General features: G+C 38.3%; 1 protein-coding gene across 1 annotated transcript; it reads left to right on the top strand.

Moving 5' to 3' along the window:
• The first annotated feature begins 1,326 nt into the window (after positions 1 to 1,326).
• On the top strand, positions 1,327 to 26,716 carry LOC127881237 (uncharacterized). The gene is made up of 3 exons (XM_052428976.1): positions 1,327 to 1,385; positions 25,771 to 25,970; positions 26,103 to 26,716. Exons 1-3 carry the CDS (start codon positions 1,327 to 1,329, stop codon positions 26,714 to 26,716), a joined length of 873 nt encoding a protein of 290 aa, XP_052284936.1.
• The last annotated feature ends 935 nt before the right edge of the window (positions 26,717 to 27,651 follow it).

The following is a 27,651-nucleotide window of genomic DNA, read 5'->3' as shown; positions in this document are numbered from 1 at the left end:
TGTTTATGTGCAGGTGAGACTCCTGAGGAGACCACAATCCTGATAATGTCAAGCTGCGGGGTTCCAGGTGAGCGCCCCAACCTTCCATGCTCTCATCCATTATGAGATGTAAAGAAGGTTGCGGGGGAAGAAGCGGTACTCCTGCCAATAGGGTCTCCTCGTCTAGCCACCATTGAAGGTGCGGGACTAAGGACGGAAGGATGGTAATCTGTGTTAGCAGATTGTCTGGAGACCATTTCCAACAAGCTGAGAAATAGTGCTGAAGAGGACGTAGGAAGAGACGTCCTAACTGGACGAAGTCTGCTACAGAGCTCAGGATACCGTTGAGCGAGAGGAAATCTTGAGCTGTAATATGAGATTGGGACAGCACCCATTTGACCTTCAAAAGGAGGTCTGATACACGTTGCCGCGAGACCCTGACCCGATTGATGTGGGTCAGAAAATTCATTCCCACGAATACGAAATCCTGAGAGGGAATGAGGTCTGACTTGGCTGCATTGAGAAGGAGTCCTAAAAAGAGGAGCTCCTTCCAAGAGAACTCTAGGTGTAGCAGAAGCAGTCGACGATCGAGCTGGTGTAAGAGCCAATCGTCGAAATACTGAAGCAGTTGAATCCCGTGTATTCGGAGGTGTGCGCCCACTGCGGCCATGAGTTAAGTGAAAACTCGTGGGGCTGTGGCCAATCCAAAGGGCATCGCACGAAACTGGTAGACCTGGCCTCGAAAGGAGAAGCGCAGGTACTTCCGGTAGTTGGGATGGATAGGAACATGGAAGAATGCATCTTCCAGGTCCAAGGAAACCCCCCAGTGCATGGGTTTGATGGAGCGCCGAATGAAGGCAGGAGTCTCCATCTTGAAAGTAGGTTTGACTAGAAAGTGTTGAACACTTTTAAGTCTATGACTGGTCTCCAGGAGCCGCTTTTCTTTTGAACAAGGAAAATGCGACTGTAAAATCCTGGAGAACAAGGGTCGTGAACCCTTTCTACCGCCTGTTTTTCCAGGAGTCCGAGAATGGAGTCTGGAAGTTGTGGATGCGGAGATACCAGATCTATGGGGACGCGAGAGTGGGGGCCATTTATCGAAATGAAAAGTGACAAGGGAATGAACCCACGTGTCCGAAGTTATTTGGAGCCATCGATTTGCGAAGTGCAAAAGTCTGGCCCGACTGGTACCTCAGGCATCGGAGGTTGTGGCGGTAGAAAGGGGTTTGACCTAGGGCTGACCTTTGGGAGGTCCACCCTTGCCGGAAGAAGGATTAAATGACTTCTTGTCCGGATTGGGTTTGCCCTTACTCCAATTTTGGCTAACAGACGGCTTCCGATAGGAAGATGTTCTGTTTTGAAAAGGAGGCCTATGTGTGGGCTGACGTGGAGCAGAAGGACGCTTTGTAGGGAAACTGTCCCTTTTAGCGTTCTTGGTTGGTGGGGCTCCTGGGGGCTTAGAAGCAGGGCGCTTAAAAACCACAGGGCGCTGGCCAGAGTTGCTCCTAGCTAAGGAGGCATGTATCTGATCTTCACGAAAAGAGAATCTGCTGTTAAAGGAGCAGTTCGAAGGGAGTTAACGCCCGTTTCCAAAAGGAAATTATTGGGCAAGGAAGAGAGGATGAGGTCTCTCCGAAGCCTTAACATCTCAGACATTGACGACGCAGCATTGTGTGATAAACACTGCGTAGTACGTGAAAGGTGTATCAACAAGGCACGGAGCTCCTCTGGGATTGAATCAGAGAGCTCCCAAACCATGTCTAAGGCTGTGGCTGCCACAAGATCTAGCTGGTTAGCCAGACCTATGGAACGGCGTTCTCTCAGCTCCCAATTTTCCAACAAGGAATAAGGGACTGCTGTATGGGTAGATGATGAAGGCATTGTAAGGGACAGCTTACTAATGTCAGCATCAGGAACCAGAAGTTTGGAAAGGTCCAAACCGGTAGAAGGGTCGGGTACCGAGGCCTTATAACTTTTCCCGCCGTCCATCAGTTTAGGCTCCGTCAGCTCCTTAAAGGCTTTCCATGGAGATGGCGAAGGCTTATTGGCTGGCTCAAGTGACTGGAAAACAGCCATTGTGGAAGAGCCAATAGGAAGGTACAGATCCACTCGAGAAGTCGCCTTACTTATCCTGCCGGGCTCACGTCTGCGGGCTACCTGTTCTGTAACGGTGACAGCAGCTCCTGTATGAGACAAGGAAGGGCGGGGGCAGAAGTCCTCATCTAAGGTATGGAACATTAGTTAGTAAACCTGATTGATAGAGGCCAAATAATAAGGTTCGGCCTCATTTGACTCCGAACCCGCCCCAATCGAACTGTCTGCGAGAGCATTGGATTGATTGAAACCGGTGGATACAGAAGTAGGAATACTAGATTCATACGCTTCTATCATGAGAGGATCGTTTTCTGGCACCATCAAAGATATAGCTGGTGAGTAAGGTCGATCAGTGATCAAGTCAGCAGACTCACTTTGAATACCAGCGGTCGCTGGTAAAGGATCAGTCGTAATAGGAACAAAGATTCCCGGCGACTGTTGGATCCACAAAGTATTGGGATTTGATGGTGTAGCGGCAGCTCGGGGTATACTTCTATGCAATGTGGAAGAGACCCATGGGGCTGAAAACGCAGCCGAAGTGGTTTGGTTAACCCCTGTACCTGGAGCTTGATATGTATACGAACTAGTGTTTGAATACAAATTATGCCAAGTGGTTGTAGGAACGGCTGAAGTGTGTGTTAAGGCCAAAATAGAGGCCGACACACGTGGAAGGGTGTCACGAGATTCCTCAGAGAAGGATCGCCTAGGGGACCAAGGGGTCCGAGAGCGCCTAATAGAGGAAGGTCGATGTCCCTTATCCCTGCGATGCCGAGACACAGTTCGGCGACGCTGGGAATGATGTTTCCTGATGGAAGGTCTCCCAGAGCGCTGGCGTGATCGCTCTTTACGAGGAAATCGACGCCGAGAAACACTCGGTGAGCGTGAACGACGTCCACTCCGATAATGATGAGGGCTAGTCGAAGTAGACGATGAGTCATACGACGACGAGCCCGAGGTGGAGGAGTAGCCGGAAACATCAGACACTACGCGTTTACGTCTGTGACTCACAGTAGAAACGCGACTGCGTCTACCGTTGTGGAGCACTGACAAAGTAGTGTCAACATCTACGGTCACCGGAACGGTCTGTGGCACAGACCGGTACCCGGTGACCGGACCGGTCATAACATGACCGGTGACCGGACATAGCATGACCGTTGACCGGACCGGTCAATGACCGGTGACCGGTGACGACACCGGTCATAGCATGACCGGTGACCGGACCGGTCAATGTTGACCGGTGACGTCACCGGACCGGTCAACTGGTCGTTACCCGGTGCACGATGAACGGACCGGTCAAAATATGACCGGTGTCTTCACCAGGCAAGTACCGATGCATGGCATCTTCTGATGCCATGTGGTCGAGGTCATGTGGGGAAAAGTCCCGGCAAGCCGAACTTTCCCGACTTTGACCTGAGCCACGCCTGTTGCGTTTCCGGCTCTTGAATGGTCTTCGCTTGGTGGCCCAGGTTTCTTCTGACCAATTCACACAGAAAGGGCAGCAGTTGTCCTGGTTGCATCCGGCACACGAAAGGCAGCTGTCATGGTAATCCCAAGCTGCTCTAATGTGGCCACACGAACCACGTGTTTGAGGCATTTGCCTTAAACAAACAAACAAAATAACAAAACAATACAGAAATAATCGGATAATAACGGAGAATATTTTAAAACACAATTCAAAACTTCTCTAGTTCTGTAAAACAGAAAAATCCAGCGAAACAGAGCAACAATTAATGTAAACAACAAAAATGTCAGCCTAGATATCGCCATCCAGAATAAGAGTGATGGAATTCTGGGTAGTATCCCGTTTTTGGTTGCACTGCACTATGTGACCGTCCCGACCTATACGGGTTACTGACAAGTGTGGGATTCGGACAGAAAGCTTCCGGATAAAATACGATCCTTCGGAGTAAGTAGCTATCTGATAGCAGGTTACGTATTTAGGCTATTTAAACAGGTCAAGTTTACCATGTACTTGATCATGAGTCTACTTTGCCTATTGCAGGTAAATTTTGTCCTATATTTACACACAAATGAGGTTTATAATAGTTGCTTATCATAAATTTCCTGTTTTTTATAAAAGTTGTGTAAAATATTTGTTTAAAAAAAATATACTAGGAAACAAAACTGGAAACAAAATTTTTATTATTCTAGAATTGAGGAAAAATATGCATCAAGAAATGCTCGGCACATTGGTCTTTAATACAAGCTGTTCAAAAATCGACCCATCAGGATAAAGGGAAGGGACTAATTCTCCAAACTAAGTGAGTGTGCTGGTCTTACCAAAGTCCTGTTAGTGACATATACATTCCTAACGGTCAACACACCTTCCAACCATCAAGATCATAAGTTCAGGTATTGTAATGAGTGTTGCTACCTTCTCAACAAGGTATAAGGCTTTCAATCTCCTTCAAGCAGACCTTACGGCCAGTTGGGCATAACAGTGGTGGTAAGACTCGCACAATGTCCTCCAAGATTGAGCTTACAACTGTACTAGCCAGAGAATGATACAACACTCACCAATACTATGCACTTATGATCTTGAACAGTTAGAAGGCATGAAGAAGGCCTGGAATGTATAAATCACTGAAGGGATTTTTGCTAGACCAGTTCATCCACTCAGTTTGAAGAGCTTGGCTTTCCCAATGTCCCAATGGGTTTTAATGTTGCAGCATATATTTTAGACATGTACCAAGAATTTCTTAACTGCATTTATGCATACATTTGTATGAGTACTTATTGGAGGGTTTAACTCAAGACCAGTGTCATTACACTTATATTAAAGCTACCTATGGCAAGTTTCTTTACTATTGATCAGCAAAGAGTTTCATGGTCTCACAAAGTAGAACAGCAGAGACAGAATATTTCTTGTACAGTTTTATGCGACTTTTATTGCCTAAAATACTACAATTAAAGAAAAGATAGAAGACACTTCAATACACTTCCCTGAACTAAAATAGTTATGATGCCTCATGCTACAAATAACAGACGATACAGAAGTGACTTTAAAACTTGTAAATGAGTTTTAAGCGCACACTACAAATAATAGATCATAAGCTCTATTGATCTGTCAAACAAAGTATGAAAAACTGTATATACAGAAGTTAATACTTAATGTTTATGAGTTTTGACCCCTAAATTTTTTTTTGAGGTGGCTTGGAATGCTTATGAATTTGTGTGTTCATACCCCAAATTTTAGAAAGACAGAAGGGACTTGAATATTTGTGTTATCGGTTTGATTGAAACACATTATATAAACAGAGTAAAGACAGAGTTAACGTCAATTCTGGTTTATTTGTTTTCACCGTCTTATATAGTGCAAATAGAAGAGAGAGTTGACATGAATACTTGAATTAAGGTTTACAGCTTATATAAGGCAAAGTAAAGACAGACAGACTTGAATACTTGCAATGTATAGGTCTTACTGCCTAATACAGAACAATTTTAAGACAGAAATTCTGTCTTGAAGTTGTTCTGTATAAGGCACGAATATTTAACGAATATTCAATGGTCTCAAATATTTGTCTATTAGGCTCTATTTAATGCAAAGATAATGAGAGAATTTACTCAAATTCTCTCCAATTAGAATGGATCCAAATGCTTGTCTGTTAGGTTCCACTGATTCATGTGTGTTGTGTTCTGAGAAAACTGGGCATAATGCTTGTGCGTAGAGTGTCGTCCCAGATGAGCCTGTGCAATCCACACAGGCTAATCAGGGAAAAAACTTGTGCCAAAATTGTTTGTTTTTTTTGCAAAAAAGAGACTTCATTAAAACAAAAAAGTCATAAAAGCGGAAAGTGGCGTCCCTGATTAGCCTGTAGCGGACTACAAAGGCTAATCTGGGACGACACTTTACGCACATGTATTAAACCCCTTTTTACAGAGCACAGCTCATATAGTAGAAAATTGAGACAGACAGGACTCAGATTCATGTTTTCTATATTTCACTGCCCTTAATATACTGCTCAATAAAGACAGATTGTACTCTTAATACCTGTTTTCTAGGTTGCACCTTTTGTGCAAAGTAAACACAGATTGGGACTTACGTTAGCAGGGTGAACACAGACATAGGTGTTGTCATTGTGGCACAGTGAACACAGAAATGTGTTGTTATGGTGGCACAGTACAGACATGTGTTGTCATTGTGGAACAGTGAACACAGACATACGTGTAATCATGGTGGCACAATGAACACAGGCATATGTGTTGTCATGGTGGCACAGTGAACACAAAAATGTGTTGTCATGGTGGCAAAGTGAGCACAGACATATGTTGCCATGGTGGCACAGTGAACACAGACATATGTGTAAACATGGTGGCACAGTGAACACAGGCATATGTGTTGTCATGGTGGCACAGTCAACACAGACATGTGTTGTCATGGTGGCACAGTGAACCCCAGACATTTGAGGTGATATGGGGGCCAGCAAAACAAAGCCATGGACCAAGGCGGAATAAAAACACAGAAAATCAGCCCTGCATATTACGCAGCTTCAACATGGACATTCTACAAGCCCTGAAGATGATGAACAAAGCCTGGAAATACGTGACCACCAAAACAATATAAAACTGTTTCAAGCGTGCCTGATTTGGAAAAGAAGGAAGAAACCATCTAAGACAAAGAGCAATACCAGGAAGTGCCACGCGATCCCAATGATGGCATTCCAATTGCAAGACATGCAGCAATATTTGGCTTTACTTAAAGCATTAACGACTACATCAGCAACGACAACAATCTTCAAGCAACCGAGGACATATCCGATGACAACACCCTGCAAGACCTTCGAGATATTGAACCAAGAGGAGAAGACACTGCCGCATCATCTGATTAAAAAGACATCCACTGACGACATCCACCTAATCAGCCATGGGAGTGTTTAATGTAATCCATAAATGTCTGGAAGAGGGCCAAGACTTGCAGCATGTACTGTGAGTGAATGTCATCTTGATGAAATAGAAAACTTTGTATCTCTACCACAACTCATGACAGCAACATAGACTGACATAATGTTGTTCTTAAAAAAGACAAAACAAGTGAATAAATGAATAAATCAATACATGCAGTGCTGTAAAATTTCAGCACTTTGTATATAGCGCTTATGCACTTTTTTTTGTAGTGCTGTTTCTTACATGCACCCTAATATTTGCTATGTAAAAACGTGCTGATATAATTAATTATATGATATTGGTTTGATTGTATGTGTAATTGTTCTTAAATATTTGTTTATACAATTATTTAGTCAATATTTGTTACTAATTAATTCAAAAGAAAAAAGTACAGAGTTTAGGCAGTTGAAATACGCTTCAACCAGATATGCAAATCTATGGCCTTTAGGTCTCCACGAGTAATATACAGCCATCGGGTTTTGACCGTATCCTATAAAGAAAACAATGATAGGCCTCCAAAACTTGTGTAATAGGTGTGATTGCCATATATAGTACAAAGTGAAGATAGACAACCAATACTTGTTGCTGTTAGTTTCACTGCCTTAATGAAAATCAACGGAAAGAAAAGACAAACAGGACTATGATACTGTTTTAGACCATTTCATTGCCTCTTTCAATAAAGAACTGCATACCAGCTATTCAGCACAGGAACTGAACACAGCTCCTTGCCCTGAAATCAGTACTATAGATAATGACATGAACCTTGTATGGAACGCAACTACGGAATAAGAGAATGGGGAGCGGAGGGGAGCGTCGGTACTGTTGCAAGTGAAGAAAAAACAATGCAATAATTTAAAAACAAACTGGCCCTTATGTGACCATTAGTAAATTTATATAAATATGAATTGAATACAATACCATTCTCATTAAAATGCAGTTAATGGAAGCATATGGAGCAGACATCATTGCATGTATTGACTGTATACTGAACCAAAGAGACCTCCCAGACTTGCTAGACCAAGGTGATGTAATAATGTGGTAATCCACGCCACATTGCATTATAATGTTTAACATGCTTAATCAACGAAATCCAAAGCTAAATTGTAAACACTAAGTTCTGTTTGAATAGCAGATTGTGAGCAGTATATAGATATTTGAACAAAGACTAAACTAATTATAAGTCCAGACTGAACAATACGGTAATAAATCACTGATTCAACTAACTAATATGATTGATGATGTTGATTATGTCTTTCTAAAACAAATAATTGCACTTAATTGCACAGAACTCCTCAAATAAGTGTTTCAAGCTTAATTTGAAAATTTATGTTTATAACAAGAGGCATAACTCATGTAGGTCACAGTAGCAAGAGACATAACTCATGGTAGATCAAAGCAGCAAGAGGCATAACTCATGGTAGATCACAGCAGCAAGAGGCATAACTCATGTAGGTCACAGTAGCAAGAGACATAACTCATGTTAGATCAAAGCAGCAAGAGGGATAACTCATGGTAGATCACAGCAGCAAGAAGCATAACTCGTGGTAGATCATAGCAGCAAGAGGCATAACTCATGGTAGATCACAGCAGCTAGAGGCATAACTCATGGTAGATCATAGCAGCAAGAGGCATAAGTCATGGTAGATCACAGCAGCTAGAGGCATAACTCATGGTAGATCATAGCAGCAAGAGGCATAACTCATGGTGGATCATAGCAGCAAGAGGCATAGCTCATGGTAGATCATTATAGCAGCTATTATGCAAAATCAGCTTAAAGGCTCTATAAAGGTGAATCCATATTATTATGCATATCAACTGGTCTGAGATTTCAGTTACTCTTGCATAAAACTGCTAATAAAACAGCTTAGGTACAACGTTGTCAAGAATTATGGAAGATAAACCCGTTTCATAATTGAAAGAAATGTTTACATTTTTGCAACTAACGTGATGTGTAGCCTCAGAGCGGTGACACATGCTAAAAATAGCCGAAAGAAAATTAAATTTTAATTCTATTTTAAACAATTTTTAACCAGCAGAAAGTAACTTATTAGATCACTACAAACGTTTTAACCATTTAGAAAAGACCTACTATGTGAATGATACCGGAAAACGTTGAAAATCATCGTTATATTTTTAGTCACCTGAGTCACTTTCACTTTCTCTTTTCCGAGTAAACAGCGATGTTAATAAACTGATTGTTTGTAAACACAATTGACTTGGAGGACACTTTATTTTGAGCTCAAAACAAGTTGTATTTCTCATTTTTTATTGTAGTGTCCAATAGCATATATATATTGTTTTTTGATAACCTTTATAAAAAAAATATGAATTTTTTTTACGGATCTTCACCTTTATAGAGCCTTTAACCTCTTTATGCCTTCTAACACATCCAGAAATTACAAAACAAATAAATAAAACAAGTTGTTTTCATGAACTGAATGATAATTCATCCCCAATTCTGCCAATAGCAATCTGTTAAAATTCTTTACTTCTTATATAATTTTTAGGTGATAACAAAAACCGTGTTATCAACAAAGCAATTTAATAGCGAATTTAACTTTTTCATCTTTATTGAAAATAAAAAGCTTTGAATGTGACTTATTTTTAGGCTTGAAACTTCTCAGAGGCTTTAAGTTGTTCATTACATGGATGCAATTTACAATGCTTAAGCCCATAATCACCATAGACCAGCATTTACTGTTTACCACTTACAAGCGTATTTTGTAACGACGCTTTAAGCACATGCATGAAACCTTTTTCAGAGAGTGATGCTCATAAGTAAAACTTTGCAAAGGTAATTTCTAATGGATATTTTCAGAATCAAATCCCTTCTAAACAGTGAATTCAAATCATTTGAAATAAAAACTGTACTAATTAGTTGTAAACATATAATTTCTACGCACACTAAAGTCTCTGATGTCTTGGGAAAAACAACATTTATACCCTGTGCATCTCAATAAAATACTTTCGCTGAAAGTTCTTGCAAACATAAACACACATGCTGCTAACCTTTTTTGTAACATTTTGGTTGCATTAAGTAGAAGAAATCTCCTCCAACTAATACTTATGTTATATATGTAAAAAATATATGCCTTTTTAGCTGGAATTCAAACAAATTTGGGCCACAAACATGCCCTAACATTCACCGCCACAGTTAAAGGGGCCTTTTCACAGATTATGGCAAGTCTTGAAGTTTGTAATTAAAAGCTTCATATTGATAAATGTAAACATTGGATTTTAAAAGCTCCAGTAAAAAAATAAAAATAAAATTTAAACAAGAGCTGTCAGAGGACAGCGCGCTGGACTATCGAGTGCTTGACAGTATAACGTAAGCCAACATGGGGAAATTGTTCTTATTCAATAATGTATAGACAAACTTTCAAAAAAAAAAAAATAATAATAATTTTTTTTTCATTTTTTTTTGGGGGGGGGGTGAGAGGGGGTATAATGTGGGGTGGGTCATTTATTAGACGATCTTTAAAAAAAATGAAAAAAAATTCAGGGCGGGGGTAGGGGGTTAGGGGGGTGAGAGGGGGTATAATGTGGGGTGGGGTCATTTATTAGATGTTTCAACAAGGGCTGTCAGAGGACAGCGCGCTCGACTATTCGAGTGCTTGACAGTATAACGTAAGCCATCATGGGGAAATTGTTCATATTCAATAATTCATTAGACGATCTTTCAAAAATAACAAGAGGGCCATGATGGCCCTGTATCGCTCCACTGTTTTTTCTTTGCGAAAAAAACGTGTAATGCGCATGGGTTGAAATGTACTCAAGCATGTGACTTTCTCTTTCTATCCCTCGTCCCACTGGGGGCATAAAGTTGGAAGGGTGAGCATTTTTATATATGGAAAAAGTTACTACCATGTTAACTAAACAGACAAAAAAAAGCCCGGGAATTGTTGCACAGGTCCTTTGCTTATAACGTAGGTACATTTATCTCTCCAAAAGATATTGTCGTTCTTTCTATTTCACATATTTTTAGATGCTGAAGATCAAATCTACGCATTTGATTTGAAACAGATTCACAAGACCCATAGGAATCAAAATGCCTTAACCCTTTACCAAACAACACATTTTGGACTTTCCCAATTTGAAAGAGGTTGCAGACGTCAATTGAATTAAAATGGAATATGAAGGAAATGATCAGGTAGGGTAGAAATAATTGTTATAAAAGGAGAAATTGCTCATCAACCCACACATCCCTAAGACCAACAGTCCTGAGAATATTATGATAATCTAAAGATTATTTCTTTATATTTACAAATGTATTGAATTAAGTAATACATTTGACTTCTAAGATCAATTCATAACTTGTATTAAGAAAATTATAAAATGGTCAGAAATATATATGGATTGTTGAGCAATTGACAATCATTTCAATAATTCATGATCAGTCACTATTCACAAATGGAACAATGAATCATTAGTTATTAAAAAGCAGCATATACGATAGTTAAGAACATTGCACTTCATTAATTTCAACACCTTCTCTTGGATACAAAGTTTGAGTTTACCGTGCAGTATCATATATTGACTTTCCTTGAAATAATTATGTTCATGGAAGTTGTGTTTTTAAAATCAATAATATATTATTAAACTGGTTTTAACACTACAAAAAAGACATGAAATTAACATGTCATCCAAAATCTTTTCAAGATATATGGTCACTTTCGACATATTTAAATAAAACCCGACTTTTTTCAGTTTATAAGAAAAACATTCATAACACATGTTCTTACTTCAATGCCTTTGTAAGCAGTCACCATCTGACCTAAAATGGCACTAAATGACAGGGTTTTATCTCATGTTTACAAGATGTTGATGTTGTTGTTGGTCACAGCCAAACGGCCGCAGTAATCTCCACTGGTAAACGTTATATGTTCAGTTTTGTGACCCCCGGGGCCGGGTCAAATTTGAGCCCAGGTGAATAATTTGAACAAATTTGGTAGAGAACTATTAGATATCACTACATTCCAAATTTAGTAGCCCTAGGCTCTATAATTAAGAACAAGAAGATTTTTAAAGTTTGCACAAAATAGGCCTTATTTAAGCATATGTTCCTTTTTGTGACCCCTGGGGCAAGGTCAAATTTGTTCCTAGGGGCATAATTTGAACAAACTAAGTAGAGAACTATTAGATGTCACTACCTACCAAATTTGGTAGAAATAGGCCCAATGGTTATGGACAAGATGTTTATAGTTTGCATAAAATGGGCCCAATATAAGCATATGTTCAATTTTGTGACCCCTGGTGAACGGTCAAATTTGATCCCAGGGGCTTAATTTGAACAAACTTGGTAGAGGACTATAAGATGTCATTACATACCAAATTTGGTAGCCCTATGCCATACAGTTATGGACAAGAAGATTTTTAAAGTTTGCACAAAATAGGCCTTATATAAGCAAATTTTCGATTTTTTGACCCCCCAGGGCAGGGTCAAATTTGACCCCAGGGGCATAATATGAACAAACTTGGTAGAGGACTATTAGATGTCACTACATACCAAATTTGGTAGCCCTAGGCCCAATGGTTATGGACGAGAAGATTTTTTAAGTTTTCACAAAATAGGCCTTATATAAGCAAATTTTCAATTTTTTGACCCCCCGGGGCAGGGTCAAATTTGACCCCAGGGGCATAATTTGAACAAACTTGGTAGACTATAAGATGTCACTACATACCAAATTTGGTAGCCCTTGGCCCAATGGTTATGGACAAGAAGATTGTTAAAGTTTACACAAAATAGGCCTTATATAAGCAAACGTTCAATTTTTTGACCTCCCGGGGCAGGGTCAAATTAGACCCCAGGGGCATAATTTGAACAAACTTGATAGAGGACAATAAGATGTCACTAAATACAAACTTTGGTAGCGCTAGGCCCAATGGTTATGGACAAGAAGATTTTTAAAGTTTGCACAAAATAGGCCTTATATAAGCAAATTTTCAATTTTTTAACCCCCTGGGGCAGGGTCAAATTTGACCCCAGGGGCATAATTTGAACAAACTTGGTAGAGGACTATAAGATGTCACTACATAGCAAATTTGGTAGCCCTAGGACCAATGGTTATGGAAAAGAAGATTTTTAAAGTTTGCACAAAATAGGCCTTATATAAGCAAATTTTCAATTTTTTAACCCCCCGGGGCAGGGTCAAATTTGACACCAGGGGCATAATTTGAACAAACTTGGTAGAGGACTATAAGATGTCACTACAAACCAAATTTGGTAGCCCTAGGCCCAATGGTTATGGACAAGAAGATTTTTAAAGCTTGCACAAAATAGGCCTTATATTAGCAAATTTTCAATTTTTTAACCCCCCGGGGCAGGGTCAAATTTGACCCCAGGGGCATTATTTGAACAAACTTGGTAGAGGACAATAAGATGTCACTATATACCAAATTTTGTAGCCCTATGCCATACGGTTATGGACAAGAAGATTTTTAAAGTTTGCACAAATAGGCCTTATATAAGCAAATTTTCAATGTTTTGACCCCCCGGGGCAGGGTAAAATTTAACCCCAGGGGCATAATTTGAACAAACTTGGTAGAGGACTATAAGATGTCACTACATAGCAAATTTGGTAGCCCTAGGCCCAATGGTTACGGACAAGAAGATTTTTAAAGTTTGCACAAAATAGGCCTTATATAAGCAAATTTTCAATTTTTTGACCCCCCGGGGCAGGGTCAAATTTGACCCCAGGGGCATAATTTGAACAAACTTGGTAGAGGACTATAAGATGTCAATACATACCAAATTTGGTAGCCCTAGGCCTAATGGTTATGGACAAGATTTATAAAGTTTGCACAAAATAGGCCTTATATAAGCAAATTTTCAATTTTTTGACCCCCCGGGGCAGGGTCAAATTTGACCCCAGGGGCATAATTTGAACAAATTTGAAAGAGGTTCACCACAGGAACATTCCTGAGAAATTTCATCAGATTTGGACGAGTAGTTTAGGACAAGAAGATGTTTAAAGAAAAAGTTAACGCACGCACGCACGGACGCACACACGACGGACACAGGACCATGACATAAGCCCCGCTGGCCTTTGGCCAGTGGAGCTAAAAAAACTTTGACAAATCAATTGTTTGAGTTATAAATAATCAAAATAATAAATGTGTACAGTTACTGTGAAAAAAACTTCAATTCTTTGTAAGGAAATATATAATATCACATTTATAATTATATAAATTACTTCCCTTGAAAATAGTTGTGTCTAACAAATCTCTATTTTTAGTAGCAAATAACTAAAAGCCACTACCATGACTGTAGATTCGCCACTCAAAATGTGCAGCTCCATGAGATACACATGCATGCCAAATGTATAAAGTTGCTATGTTCAATATTGAATAAATATCTCCCTTTAAAGCTTATGACTTTCTTTGGATTTGTATTTTTTACAGTAGACCTTGAAGGATGACCTTGACCTTGACCATTTTCCACGATATGTTTGTCAGAAACAAAATGTCGCCTACTGCGTCGCTTCGATTTATTTAACAAAAATATATACGTTGCAGGGATTTCAATAGACGCAGAATCCTGCGTTTTGACGCGAGCAAATTAAAAATTATTCATTTTTGACGCAACCCTTTTTATTGCCGTGCGTCATTTTGACGCGTCGAAAATTTGACCTGTGCGTCAGTCAGTTAACATCTTGAGTTCCATGGTAATCAATCCCGCTGTGCTCCTAATTGAAATTAATGTTTCAGTATTTGAAACTCGGTCTATAATCGAGGGAATACCCCGGGCGTTATTTTATCTCATCTCTTCCAATTGTCATGTAATTACACATTGTGACCACACAGTAACAAACAAAGTTCATTTCTGTTTTCATCGAGATTTATTTCTGTTGAAATATTCTAACACAACGCATGCAAATGTTCACGAAATTCAATTTTACAGCGCGGCAGCCACAATTGCCGCCACGTCAAGAAGACGTGACAACTCTCCAAGTTCTTTTCAAATCTAACCGCAGATTCTTTTTTACTAACTAAACACTGCATTTTATCCCCAGGTTAATTTACATAAAATTTACTTGTAATTCCCATTGGTCACCAAGGTCCGGGCTTATTACGGGTTGGTTAAATTGCACCTTGGGAATTTACCGCCCGAACTGTTCGAGTTCTTACATGCTCATAGAATATTCTAAAACCTCATTACTTGGTGTGACATAAAACTGTATGTTGTGTTTGCCTGTGAATGCCTGTGAGTTAACTTATATGGCCTGTACAAATAAGACTTTCTGTTGACCCCTTTCATGTGTACCGTTATCATGATTATATGAGGTATTAACAATCCTATATGTCAATAATCCCTCAATTTCCTAATCTTAACATATGGCATTACACTTTTCAATGTATTTACCCCACACTATATCATGTTTACTTGCTTATTGACAAACCTTCCAATATTTTAACTAGTCTTTACATGCACAAGATGAACTCTCAAATAGTTTGACCAAAACTTTTAACTTCTGCTTGCAATTAAGATAGAAATATTGATGTAAATAACCTTTTAACATTTTCTTACATATTAGTAATTATAACAGTTACTAATCAATTACTCAAACATATTATTAAACTATTTCCCTATTATTAAATCTATCTGTACTTAAATTTCTATCATAAGAATAATTATTTGTAAATGACAAATATCTCACAAAAACTTATTATTAAATTTTCAACCTTCATTCTAACATTGCATATACATATTATTGAAATATCCCCTTATTAATTTCCATCATAAGAATAAACTCATAAAAATAAATGATAGATCTATGTTATAAGCTGTTACATGACACAATACACATGTCACCGTCTAAATAGTGCGTGCCCACTAACTGGGTAATTAGCAGCAGTGATAACGTGATAATTGATTGACCATCCGATAATTGCAGGTTTTTTTGCAGACTTTTCAGAAGGCACGGTTAAAGAAAGTCGGCAAAATTAATTAAAGTAAAAACAAAATTGATCAAAGGTCTATTAATTACGTAGATCCACTAGTAAGTCCAGCGAGTTTTGTCAGTTTGTTAATCCACCGATAATTACGAGTAACACCCATCTTATATAAACTCGAATCACAGTTCATTTTTATACTAACAAGTAATAATACTACACATAAACATTGAGAAAACACATTTTCTCGATAGATATCAATTAGATCCAAGTAGAATTAAATTGCTGCATCATGACCTTCGACATGCAAATGGCGGACTTAACTTTCAACCCGCGTTCAATTCAAAGCTGGCGATTCAAATTGCAAGTTATGGCGATTCAATAATGGAGAAAGCATTAACTGGATTTAACAAACATTTGATAAGGTTTGTTAAACCCGATAACAACAAGAAAAATTTGGATTATTAAAGTAAAACTACTACAGGTAAGGCATTCCTAAGTGTACATATTTCGGACATGTATAGTATTCGGATAAACAGTAATAGATATACTAGATGTTCCATGCATTTAGATTGTGTTGTGTTAGAAAAGCTATCATAGGGATGATGATAATATAATGACGATAAATATGTGATGAAAAGGTGCTACCGGTACGTATCTTAAATTACTTAAATGTGTTAAAAGACTTAAATGTGTTGTAAGGAAGTATATTTAATGTACAAATTCATTAAAATATGTTGTGTTATGTATCATGGTATTGTTATTTAATAAAGCAGTATAACTTTTTAAGATATTGTGTTACTCTTAGGGCATATTTTTATCCTAAAAAATTGAATAATACAGACAAAAACACAATTAACGCGCTTCAAAATTGACCCCAGCATTTTTCAATTTGACTCCTCAAAATTTCAGTCCAGGGGTCATTGACTCCTGGTTTTTAAAATCTATTGAAATCCCTGCGTTGTCAGGTCAGATAACTATGTCCATTTAAAGCTTATTACTTCCCTTGGATTTGTTTTTTCGACCCTAGACCTTGAAGGATGTTGTTCACCTTGAAATTTTACCATTCAAATGTGCAGCTCCATGAGATACAAATGCATGCCAAATACCAAGTTGCTATCTTCAATATTTAAAAAGTTATGGCCAATGCTCAAGTTTTTTTTCTGACGGACGGACGGATACACTGACGGACAGTTCAACTGCTATATGCTACCCTACCGGGGGCATAAAAAGATTTTCTAAGTTTTCTATAATGTTATTGACATAAAAGGAAAATAAGCCCCACCCCTGGCCACCATTTTATTTGAGATACCAACACAATTTAACAAACTTGATTTATGGTCACCTAAGGACTCTTCCTGCCAAATGTTGCTGAAATTTGGCTGGTGGTTTCGGAGAAAATTTGTTAAGATTTTCCTATCAATGCATATGTAGCACAAAAATGTAAACATGCAAGTTCAACGATGTTCTGCAACAAAGTCTTTAAAGGAATCAGATTTCCTTCTTTTTTCTTTTCACCTCAAGGAACAGACCTAAATTCAAAGTTTATAGACTAGGTTTTTTTTTAAAGTTTTCACAAAACAGGCCCTATTTTGGCCTATTTTCAATTTTGCTATGCCTGGGGCAGGGTCAATTTTGACCCCAGATGCATTATTTGAACAAATTTAAAACAGGTTGACTCCAGAAACATTCATGTGAAGTTGCATCCAAATTGAAACAGTAGATTATGTGATTTTTTTAGGAAAAGTTAACGCACGGATGCAGGACACAGGGCCATGACATAAGCCCCGCTGGCTTTCAGCCAGTGGAGCGTAAAACAATTGTATAGTATTGGAGATCTAGTGCACACAAACTATGCACTCAATATTAGGGCTGTAACGACACATTTGAATATTCGAAAAAAAATAGAATACGGCTGTGGATGAATCATATTCATAATTCGCCACCTCTGCAATTGAATAATTGGCGAATAAAGACAACGTGGTCTTGAGTTTGAAAGTTTAACCATCTTAACTTAACTTACAAATGAAGCTTCATACAATAAACTTTTTTATTTAAATGTTCTTCTCCTTATTCCGGTGTAATTCATCATGTTTACCACACCCACTAAGTTACACAGTGAGGTTATCAACAATAATGGCGGGCACTGGTTGAATATTTACGACAATGAATTGAAAAATCTTTCGATGGTTGGTTGTTTAATGTTTATTTAGGCAAATATGAGTGATTTGATGCTCAAACAACGTGGTCTTGAGTTTGAAAGTTTAACCATCTTAACTTAACTTACAAATGAAGCTTCATACAATAAACTTTTTTATTTAAATGTTCTTCTCCTTATTCCGGTGTAATTCATCATGTTTACCACACCCACTAAGTTACACAGTGAGGTTATCAACAATAATGGCGGGCACTGGTTGAATATTTACGACAATGAATTGAAAAATCTTTCGATGGTTGGTTGTTTAATGTTTATTTAGGCAAATATGAGTGATTTGATGCTCAAACATACACACAAAGGATTAGCAGATGGAATTCCTTTTTTGTTTATCTTTACTACTAATACTAGCAAAGATATTTCGTCAGTTGCAGTTCATGTCCGTGCCATCTGCAAACAAATCGGAAATACCGGGGAAAATTGGTACCGAGCAAAAATTTCCGTAGTGCCGACTATTTTATTATCATGAAAATAAAGTAGCGAAAACGATGAGTACGAAATCAGGTTATGAAACATTCTTGGCTAAAACGTTTACTTATACGGGTTACTTAGAAATTTCTATACGAACAAGGTAATAACGAGATCATATTTCAGCAAGACAAATGTTAAATTACTTACAACGTGAGGGGATAAGGGTTGAGACAATATTTTCAGTAATTGCGGGAAAAATGCAACCGCTTCAAGTAGGTACGTGCGTATTCTTTTCAAACGAATAATGAACCTAAAGAAACTAACGAAAAGAAAACACGGTTACAACACACCTTCCGTAGATTTATTATGAAATCAACACACATTTACTTTGAAATTAAATAAAAAGTTTATATTTTAAGTTTCAAGTGAAGCCCTATATAGAAAGAGTTTATGTTTCAAGAGAATCCTTAAATAGCAATAGAGAAATGGTTCGGACAAACATTTACTTTGAAATTAAATAAAGGGAGATAAGAAAACAACAAAATCAACATATTTTCCCACAGCTTCGTGACCCTTTTAACCCCCCGGGGCAGGTTCAAATTTGACCCCAGGGGCATAGTTTGAACAAACTTGGTAGAAAACTATAAGATGTCACTACATAGCAAATTTGGTAGCCCTAGGTCCAATGGTTGTGGACAAGAAGATTCTTAAAGTTTGCACAAAATAGGCCTTATATAGCAAATTTTCAATTTTTAACCCCCCGGGGCAGGGTCAAATTTGACCCCAGGGGCATAATTTGAACAAACTTGGTAGAGGACTATATGATGTCACTACATACCAAATTTGGTAGCCCTACGCCATACGGTTATGGACAAGAAGATTTTTAAAGTTTGCACAAAAAAGGCCTTATATAAGCACATTTTCAATTTTTTGACCCCCCGGGGCAGGGTAAAATTTCACCCCAGGGGCATAATTTGAACAAACTTGGTACAGGACTATAATATGTCACTACATACCAAGTTTGGTAGCCCTAGGCCCAATGGTTCTTGACAAGAAGATTTATAAAGTTTGCACAAAATAGGCCTTATATAAGCAAATTTTCAATTATTTGACCCCCAGGGGCAAAGTCAAATTTGACCCCAGGGGCATAATTTGAACAAATTTGAAAGAGGTTCCCACAGGAACATTCCTGAGAAATTTCATCAGAATTAGACCAGTAGTTTAGGAGAAGATGTTTAAAGAAAAAGTTAACGCATGCACGCACGCACGGACGCACACACGACGGACACAGGACCATGACATAAGCCCCGCTGGCCTTTGACCAGTGGAGCTAAAAAAAGGAAAAAAAATAAAATTGAGGGGGGTGGGGGGGGATAGGGGGTGAGAGGGAGGTGTGGTATTAAATAGATGATGTTAAAATAAAAAAAAATTGGGGGGGGGGGTGGGGGGTGAGAGGGGGTATAATGTGGGGTGTGGTAATTTATTAGATGATGTTTAAAAACAAAATTGGGGAGGGGGGTGGCGGGGTTGGGGGAGGAGATGAGAGGGGGGTATAATGTGGGGTGTGGTAATTTATAAGACGATGTTTAAAAAAAAATGGGAAGGAGTGGGGGGTAGGGGGGGTGGGGGTGAGAGGGGGGTATAATGTGGGGTGTGGTAATGTATAAGAGGATGTTTAAATAAAAAAATTGGGGGGGGGAGGTTGGCGGGGGAGGGATTCTGGTAGGGGCGTGGGGTATTGTTTGGGTGGAATCCATTGTGGTATTCAGGTAAGTGTTGTTTAGTCAAATTAATAATAAAATGTGATCATAAATAAAGAAGTTATGGCAATTTAAACAAAAGGTTCAATTATCTAAGTGTAAAAGGGGCCATAATTATGTCAAAATGCTTGATTCAGTGGTCTGCTCTTGTTTATAGGTTGGGGTCATGTTGGTAAACAAGTATGCAACATATAAAAGCAATATGTCAAAGGATATAGGAAATATTTGGGGTAGTACGCAAACTTTAACATAGATTTATCAATACTATGCATATTCTAAGTATAAATGGGGCAATAATTATGACAAAATGCTTGATAGAGTTGTCTGCTTTTGTTTATAGGTTGGGGTGATGTTGGTAACAAGTATGCAAAATATAAAAGCAATATGTCAAGGGACAATGAAAATAAATGGGTAGTACGAAAACTTTAACATTTGCTGCATATTCTAAGTGGAAAAGGGGCCATAATCATGACAAAATGCTTGATAGAGTTGTCTGCTCTTGTTTATAGGTTGGGGTCATGTTGGTAAACAAGTATGCAAAATATGAAAGCAATATGTCAAGGGACAAAGAAAATATTTGGGGAAGTACTAAAACTTTAACATTTGCATGCAGACGAAGACGCAAACGCTGGAGTGAGTAGGATAGCTCCACTATATATATTTCATATATAATAGTCGAGCTAAAAATTGAAGAGCAAAAAACTTTGAACAAAAAGAAAATTGCACCAGCCATACTAATTAAAAAATCAAAATTGAACTAAGTGTTGCTTCATTTACCATTTATTTCATCCACATAGCTTTATATTCATGCTGCAACATGTAGTCACTAAAACAGCTGGATGCTTTGATGCTGTATTTCTTTACTGTTTGGAGTAGTGCACAGAAAATATAACAAATAATTACAAGTGTATTTATAGTTACTTGGGATGAAAGTTCTAAAATCATGATGATTATTGCATTTTTTTATTCAAGGGGCTGAAACATATTTAATCAAAATGAATTACCATTAACATTACAAATGTTGTTTATAGTGTAAATGTATTACATGTAGAACAAAATTGAATGCATTTACTTTTTTAAATGGGAAAAATACATCATCCTTAATAGCAAAGCAAAAACAACCAAAACAATTATGAATATTTTGTTTTATGCAATCGCATATGGGGTTATCTGCATGTGAGCTTTTAGATGTGTTTTGAAGCACTCTCATGCTTAATTTTTGAATTGGTAAAAAATATTGTGTTCTGTCTCGCGTCTGAAAACCTTAAAGCCCACTGATGCTTTACATAACAAGAGCACCGCCTTGCGGGTGCAGACCGCTCATCTATTTTCTTTTTAAAGGTGAAGGGACTCTCATTTTCAATCACAAAGGAGGGGGGGGGGGGGGTGGAGTGAAGAGGGGTGTATAGTGTGGGGGTGTGGACATTGATTACATTATATTCCAAAAATGCGAAAAAAATGCAAAAAAAAAAAAAAAAAAAATACGGGGGATGGTGGGAGGGGGGGGGGTGGGATTCTTTGGTGCGATGGTTGGACAGTATTTCAAACATAAAATAATAAAAATAAATATTTATGTTTTTAAACCGTTTCAAAAAAAAAAAAAATTGGGGGGGGGGGGGGGGTGAGGGTGGGGGGGTATAGTGTGAGGGTGTTGTGGTAATTTGCGAGATGATCTTAAAAAAAAAAAAAAAAAAATGGGGGGGAAGGTGAGGTGGGGGGGGGGTATAGTGTGAGGGGTGGTGGTGGTAATTTGTGAGATGATCTTAAAAAAAAAAAAAATTAGGGGGGGGGGGATTCAGGTTGGGGGAGGGGGGTGGGGGGGGGGGGGGTATTCTTGGGTGCGATAGTTGGAGGGTATTTCAAACATAAATTAATTAAAATGAATAGTTCTGTTTTTTAACCGTTTAAAAAAAAATTGGGGGGGGGGGTGGGGGGTGGTATAGTGTGAGGGTGTGGTGGTCATTTGTGAGATGATCTTAAAATAAAAAAATAATAAAAAATTGGGGGGGATTCGGGGGGGGGGGGTGAGGGGGGGGGGGCACAGGGGATGGTTTGGGTGGAGTCTATTGTGGTATGTCAGGTAAGAGTAGTTTTGTCAAAGTATCAATCAAATCTAATCATTAATAAAGAAGTTATGGCAATTTTAGCAAAATTTAATAATTTGACCTTGAGAGTCAAGGTCATTCAAAGGTCAAGGTAAAATTCAACTTGCCAGGTACAGTAACCTCATGACAGCATGAAAGTATTTGAAGTTTGAAAGCAATAGCCTTGATACTTAAGAAGTAAAGTGGATCGAAACACAAAATTTAACCATATATTCAAAGCTACTAAGTCAAAAAAGGGCCATAATTCCATAAAAATGACATCCAGAGTTATGCAACTTGTCCTTTTACTGTACCCTTATGATAGTTAGCGAGTGTTCCAAGTATGAAAGCAATATCTATGATACTTTAGGGGTAAAGTGGACCAAAACACAAAACTTAACCAAATTTTCAATTTTCTAAGTATAAAGGGCCCATAATTCCGTCCAAATGCCAGTCAGAGTTACATAACTTTGCCTGCACAGTCCCCTTATGATAGTTAATAAGTGTCGCAAGTATGAAAGCAATAGCTTTGATACTTAAGGAATAAAGTGGACCTAAACACAAAACTTAACCAAATTTTCAATTTTCTAAGTATAAAAAGGGCACATAATTCTGTCAAAATGCCAGTCAGAGTTACATTACTTCGCCTGCACAGTCCCCTTATGATAGTTAGTAAGTGTTGCAAGTATGAAAGCAATAGCTTTGATACTTAAGGAATAAAATGGACCTAAACACAAAACTTAACCAAAATTTTCAATTTTCGAAGTATAAAAAGGGCACATAATTCTGTCAAAATGCATGCCAGAGTTATCTAACTTTGCCTGCCCAGTCCCCTCATGATAGTAAGTAAGTGTACCAAGTTTGAATGCAATAGCATTGATACTTTCTGAGAAAAGTGGACCTAAACGCAAAACTTAACCGGACGCCAACGCCGACGCCGACGCCAAGGTGATGACAATAGCTCATAATTTTTTTTCAAAAAATAGATGAGCTAAAAATGAATTTGTATGGCCTTATGGTAGATGATTTTTTTTTATATGTACATGTACATGTGTAGCTGTCAATGAACAATGAATGAGATAATCTGACTGGTATGTGCATTTTTGTAACTGTAAAAACAACTTTAGAATCAAGAAGGCAAAGATGGGCCTCATTTGCTCACCTGGTATGCATTGTAAGTCAATATTTAAAGTCATTTTAAACAAGCCTATATAAAACGTTGACATGGTTAATGTTTAATTCAGATTATTTGTATGCACTTGGCTAATTATACATACCAATTTTTTTTTTATAACATCTATGAGCCTTTCATTTTTTTTTTAAATTGTCAGGGAGATGCTTATATAATTTACTCTATTATTATAAGGTCCCAGCATTATGTTACACAAACTTTGTAGAATACAAATTATACAAATTATACGTGGTGATTTGCCAAATATTACATGTCTAAGGCTTGTGGTTTAATAGAAGATATTTAGGTTGTAGAGATCCAAATTGTAATATTATATTAGCATGCTTACTACATGTATTGCACCTCAAAGCTGTGACTTTATAGAAAAAATTTGTTTGCTTTATAAGACTACACAAATTATGTGATACCTCATGGTGACCTACAAATACATTTAAATAAGATAAACAACTTTGACTGAGGGTCTCTTGAAGATAATTCCAATGTACTTTCTTAAAAATCCTTCTAGTAGTTAAGTTGGAGATGTTGTCTGAACAAAATATTGTATCAAACGGACAGCCACCTATCAGAATATTGCTCACAACAATCACTTTGTGTTCAGGTGAGCTAAAAAGGAGATCATGGATTTTGTAATTGTTATGCACCACTGCAAAAGCTGCTCGAGCATATCTGGCTCAGTATATAAGGCAGGTTTTGCACAAAATCTTTGTTCCACCCGAGAGTAAGAAAAAGTGAAGCAAGTTTTTTAATACTGTTTCGTACCTGTTTTTCATATTGTTTTCGTCGATGTGGCGTCTCATTAGGACACAAACTGTCTGCTATTCTGATGTGTATTCGTAGAAAAAAATCAAAGAAAATGCTAATCTTACAAATTCAGCAGACAACATTTTAGCAGACGACACATTTCCCAGCATGCAAAGAGTTAGTCATGTAGGTAGACTCGCATACTAAACAAGAATATCAGTGAAACTGATGGATGCTCCCTGATGATGAGCTTTGTCAATCCATGTGTTAATAACCACCTCAAAAAAACTATTATTAGCCTTGGTGACCTTGACCTTGACACCAGTGACCTCAAACCTCATCAAAAGGTAGAGGTCCATGCAAGGTACCTACATGCCAAATATGAAAGCGATTGGTAAAGTATTGATAGCGTTATGAGAAACGGTAGCAAAAGTGTGAGGGAAGGAAGTCTATTATTAGCCTTGGTGACCTTTACCTTGACCCCAGTGACCTCAAACCTCATCAAAAGGTAGAGGTCCATGCAAGGTACCTACATGCCAAATATGAAAGCGATTGGTAAAGTATTGAAGGCGCTTTGAGAAACGGTAGCAAAAGTGTGACAGAAGGAAGTCTATTATTAGCCTCAGTGACCTTGACCTTGACCCCAGTGACCTCAAACCTCATGAAAAGGTAGAAGTCCATGCAAGGTACCTACATGCCAAATATGAAAGCGATTGGTAAAGTATTGAAGGTGCTATGAGAAATGGTAGCAAAAGTATGACGGAAGTAAGGAAGTAAGTAAGTAAGGAAGGACAAACTGGCAACTATATGCTCCGCCAAAATTTATTTTGGGGAGCATAAAAACAGCTCACTATCTGACTGTTTCTCAATATCTGACTGCGTTCCGTAAGAACACTCCTGAAATGGTTATAATAGAGACAATTTTTAGGTTCCATGCCAGAAACAGAAATCTACTCACACAATAAAAACCACAGGGTCCAGTAGAAAAAAAAAAAAAAAAAAAAAAAAATTGTTTATGTTCCTTTTTCTTACATAAACATTTTTTTTTTTTTTTTTTTTTTTTTTTTACTGGACCATGTGATAAAAACTAAAAAGACCAAACCATGAAGTCTATAAAGTTAAAGAAAAAACAAATTCAAGAAGACATTCACAAATTCTATAATCTAGTTAAAAATAATCCAGTTCCACTATCAGTAGCAAAGCCTACGGAGAAAAACCACTGATAAAAAATTGCAACTGGTAAAATAAAGAAACATGACATATTAAAAAATTCAGTGTTCCCGTTAAAAAAATAATTGATGATAAAAAGTATGTAAGTTTAAGTACCTGAATGAGACCATGGGAAGTAACTTCTGAAAACAAATATGATGTAATTAACCAAGTATAGTCCTTAAACATACAATAGTAATATTTATAGCTGACATTTTAACAAATTATTCTAGGGTTCAAACAAAAATTATTTTCATTATGAGCACAGGATTTCCTTAAAATGCATTACTTTACTGAATGTTTCTGCAGTTTCTGCAGGCTGGGTTTCTACGCTGATGATCTTGCTGTGATCGCAGACTCACTGGAGGAGTGTCTCTCCAGACTGAAAGGTTGGAAGTATGGTATGGACAGCAAAGGGCTGAGGGTCAATATGAAGAAGACAAAGCTCTTGATCACCGGTCCTGGACTGAATCTCCTGCGTGACGCTGGAGAATATCCCTGTACAGCATGTAGGTGTGGATCGGGAGTGAACTCCATTGAGTGCACACATTGCAAACTCTGGGTGCACAAAAAGTGCAGTGGCATCAAGTGAAGGATCACCAGCATCCAGGACAATGTATATCCGAGATCCCTGGACCAAGCACGTCCAATTGATGGAAGACCTGTTACCCAGGTGGTCGTTGACGGCTCACAGCTGGATGTTGAGGCCAGCTTCTGCTATCTGGGTGACACGCTATGTGCTGAGATAGGCTGCGAACTGGCCATCATCACCAGATGCTGCACTGCTTGGGGAAAGTTTAAGAAGCTACTACCAATACTGACGTTGAAGCATGTTTCCCTTAAAACCTGTGGCAAAGTGTTCAATGCTCGTGTCCGGTCTGCCATGCTACATGGTAGTGATGCGTGGGCACCATCCGCTTCTGATCTACAACGACTTCGTAGAAATGACAGAGCAATGGCCCGCTGGATCTGCAGCGTCAAACCTGACGACGGAGTTGACACTGACACACTGTATGGAAAACTAGGGATACCAGAAGTCACCGCATCACTGCGAACCAGACGTCTGAGGTGGTATGGTTATGTCGAACGTGCCACTTCTTGCATCAACCCTATCATGAAGATGGCCATTCCTGGTGCTAGAGGTAGAGAGAGACCAAGGAAATCGTGGTCTGACTGTATCCGGGAGGACCTGCATACATGTGGCATGGGAAACACATGTTTTTTTCTGCTTAATGAGCTCAAGAATTGCCTTTAAGCTGCAGATAAAATGTGGATATGATTTTAAATATTGCACAAAACAGTATGTAAGCAAAACATGATATAAAACTCTTCTATTGAAAAATGTTGTGAATGATTTCTGTGGGACGGAGCTAACGCCACTTTCTATTAAGAAGATATGCTTCAAACTAATTTTCTCCACCACAATGCATTAAAGTTTACTTACTGCTAGCTCAGAATTTACTTTTGTAACAAAGTGCCCCATCTGGTTTCCAGCATCCTGAAAGAATATGTTTCATAAGAAATAAATAAAACACCTTTAAAAAGATACATTTTAGGACTGTAAACCTAATTGTATTGTGGTATTGTGATATTTCATTAAATCATAAATCAGCAGCTGTTGACAGCAAAAACTAGCACTGGACACTGGGCCATCCATGCCAACAACGGTACAATTTTATGTTGATCATTTTCCCTGACAAAAACTTTTAAATTCTGTGGATTGGCAGCTTATGAAAGGTAAAGGCCTGACTGCAACTTCAACAATTCATTTCAAACTAGTAATGCAGTCTTCCAATCAAAATTAACAACTCCATTTCACAAATACACAGCATAATAAATACCAACTTTTTATTCCGATTTTTCAAATTTCTTTTAGAGCCACTCACTTTTATAGGGGGGAGTGAGAGGGGGGTATAATGTTGGGTGTGGTAATTTATAAGTTGTTAAAAAAAAATGGGGGGGGGGTCGGGGGGGGGGGGGGTGGTTAGGGGGGGGTGAGAGGGGGGTATAATGTGGGGTGTTGTAATTTATTAGATGTTTAAAAAAATGTTGTTGTTTTTTTGGGAGGGGGGTAAGGGGGGTGGGGGGTGAGAGGGGGGTATAATGTGGGGTTGTGGTATTTTATAAGATGTTTAAAAAAAAAAAAAAATTTGGGGGGGGTGGGTGGGTGGGGGGGGGGGGGTAGGGGGG

Source organism: Dreissena polymorpha, chromosome 5, assembly GCF_020536995.1.
Source record: "Dreissena polymorpha isolate Duluth1 chromosome 5, UMN_Dpol_1.0, whole genome shotgun sequence".
In the NCBI taxonomy this organism is placed as follows: Eukaryota; Metazoa; Mollusca; class Bivalvia; order Myida; family Dreissenidae; genus Dreissena; species Dreissena polymorpha.
The sequence above is the reverse complement of the archived record's forward strand: the minus strand, read 5'-3'. Positions and strand labels throughout refer to the sequence as shown.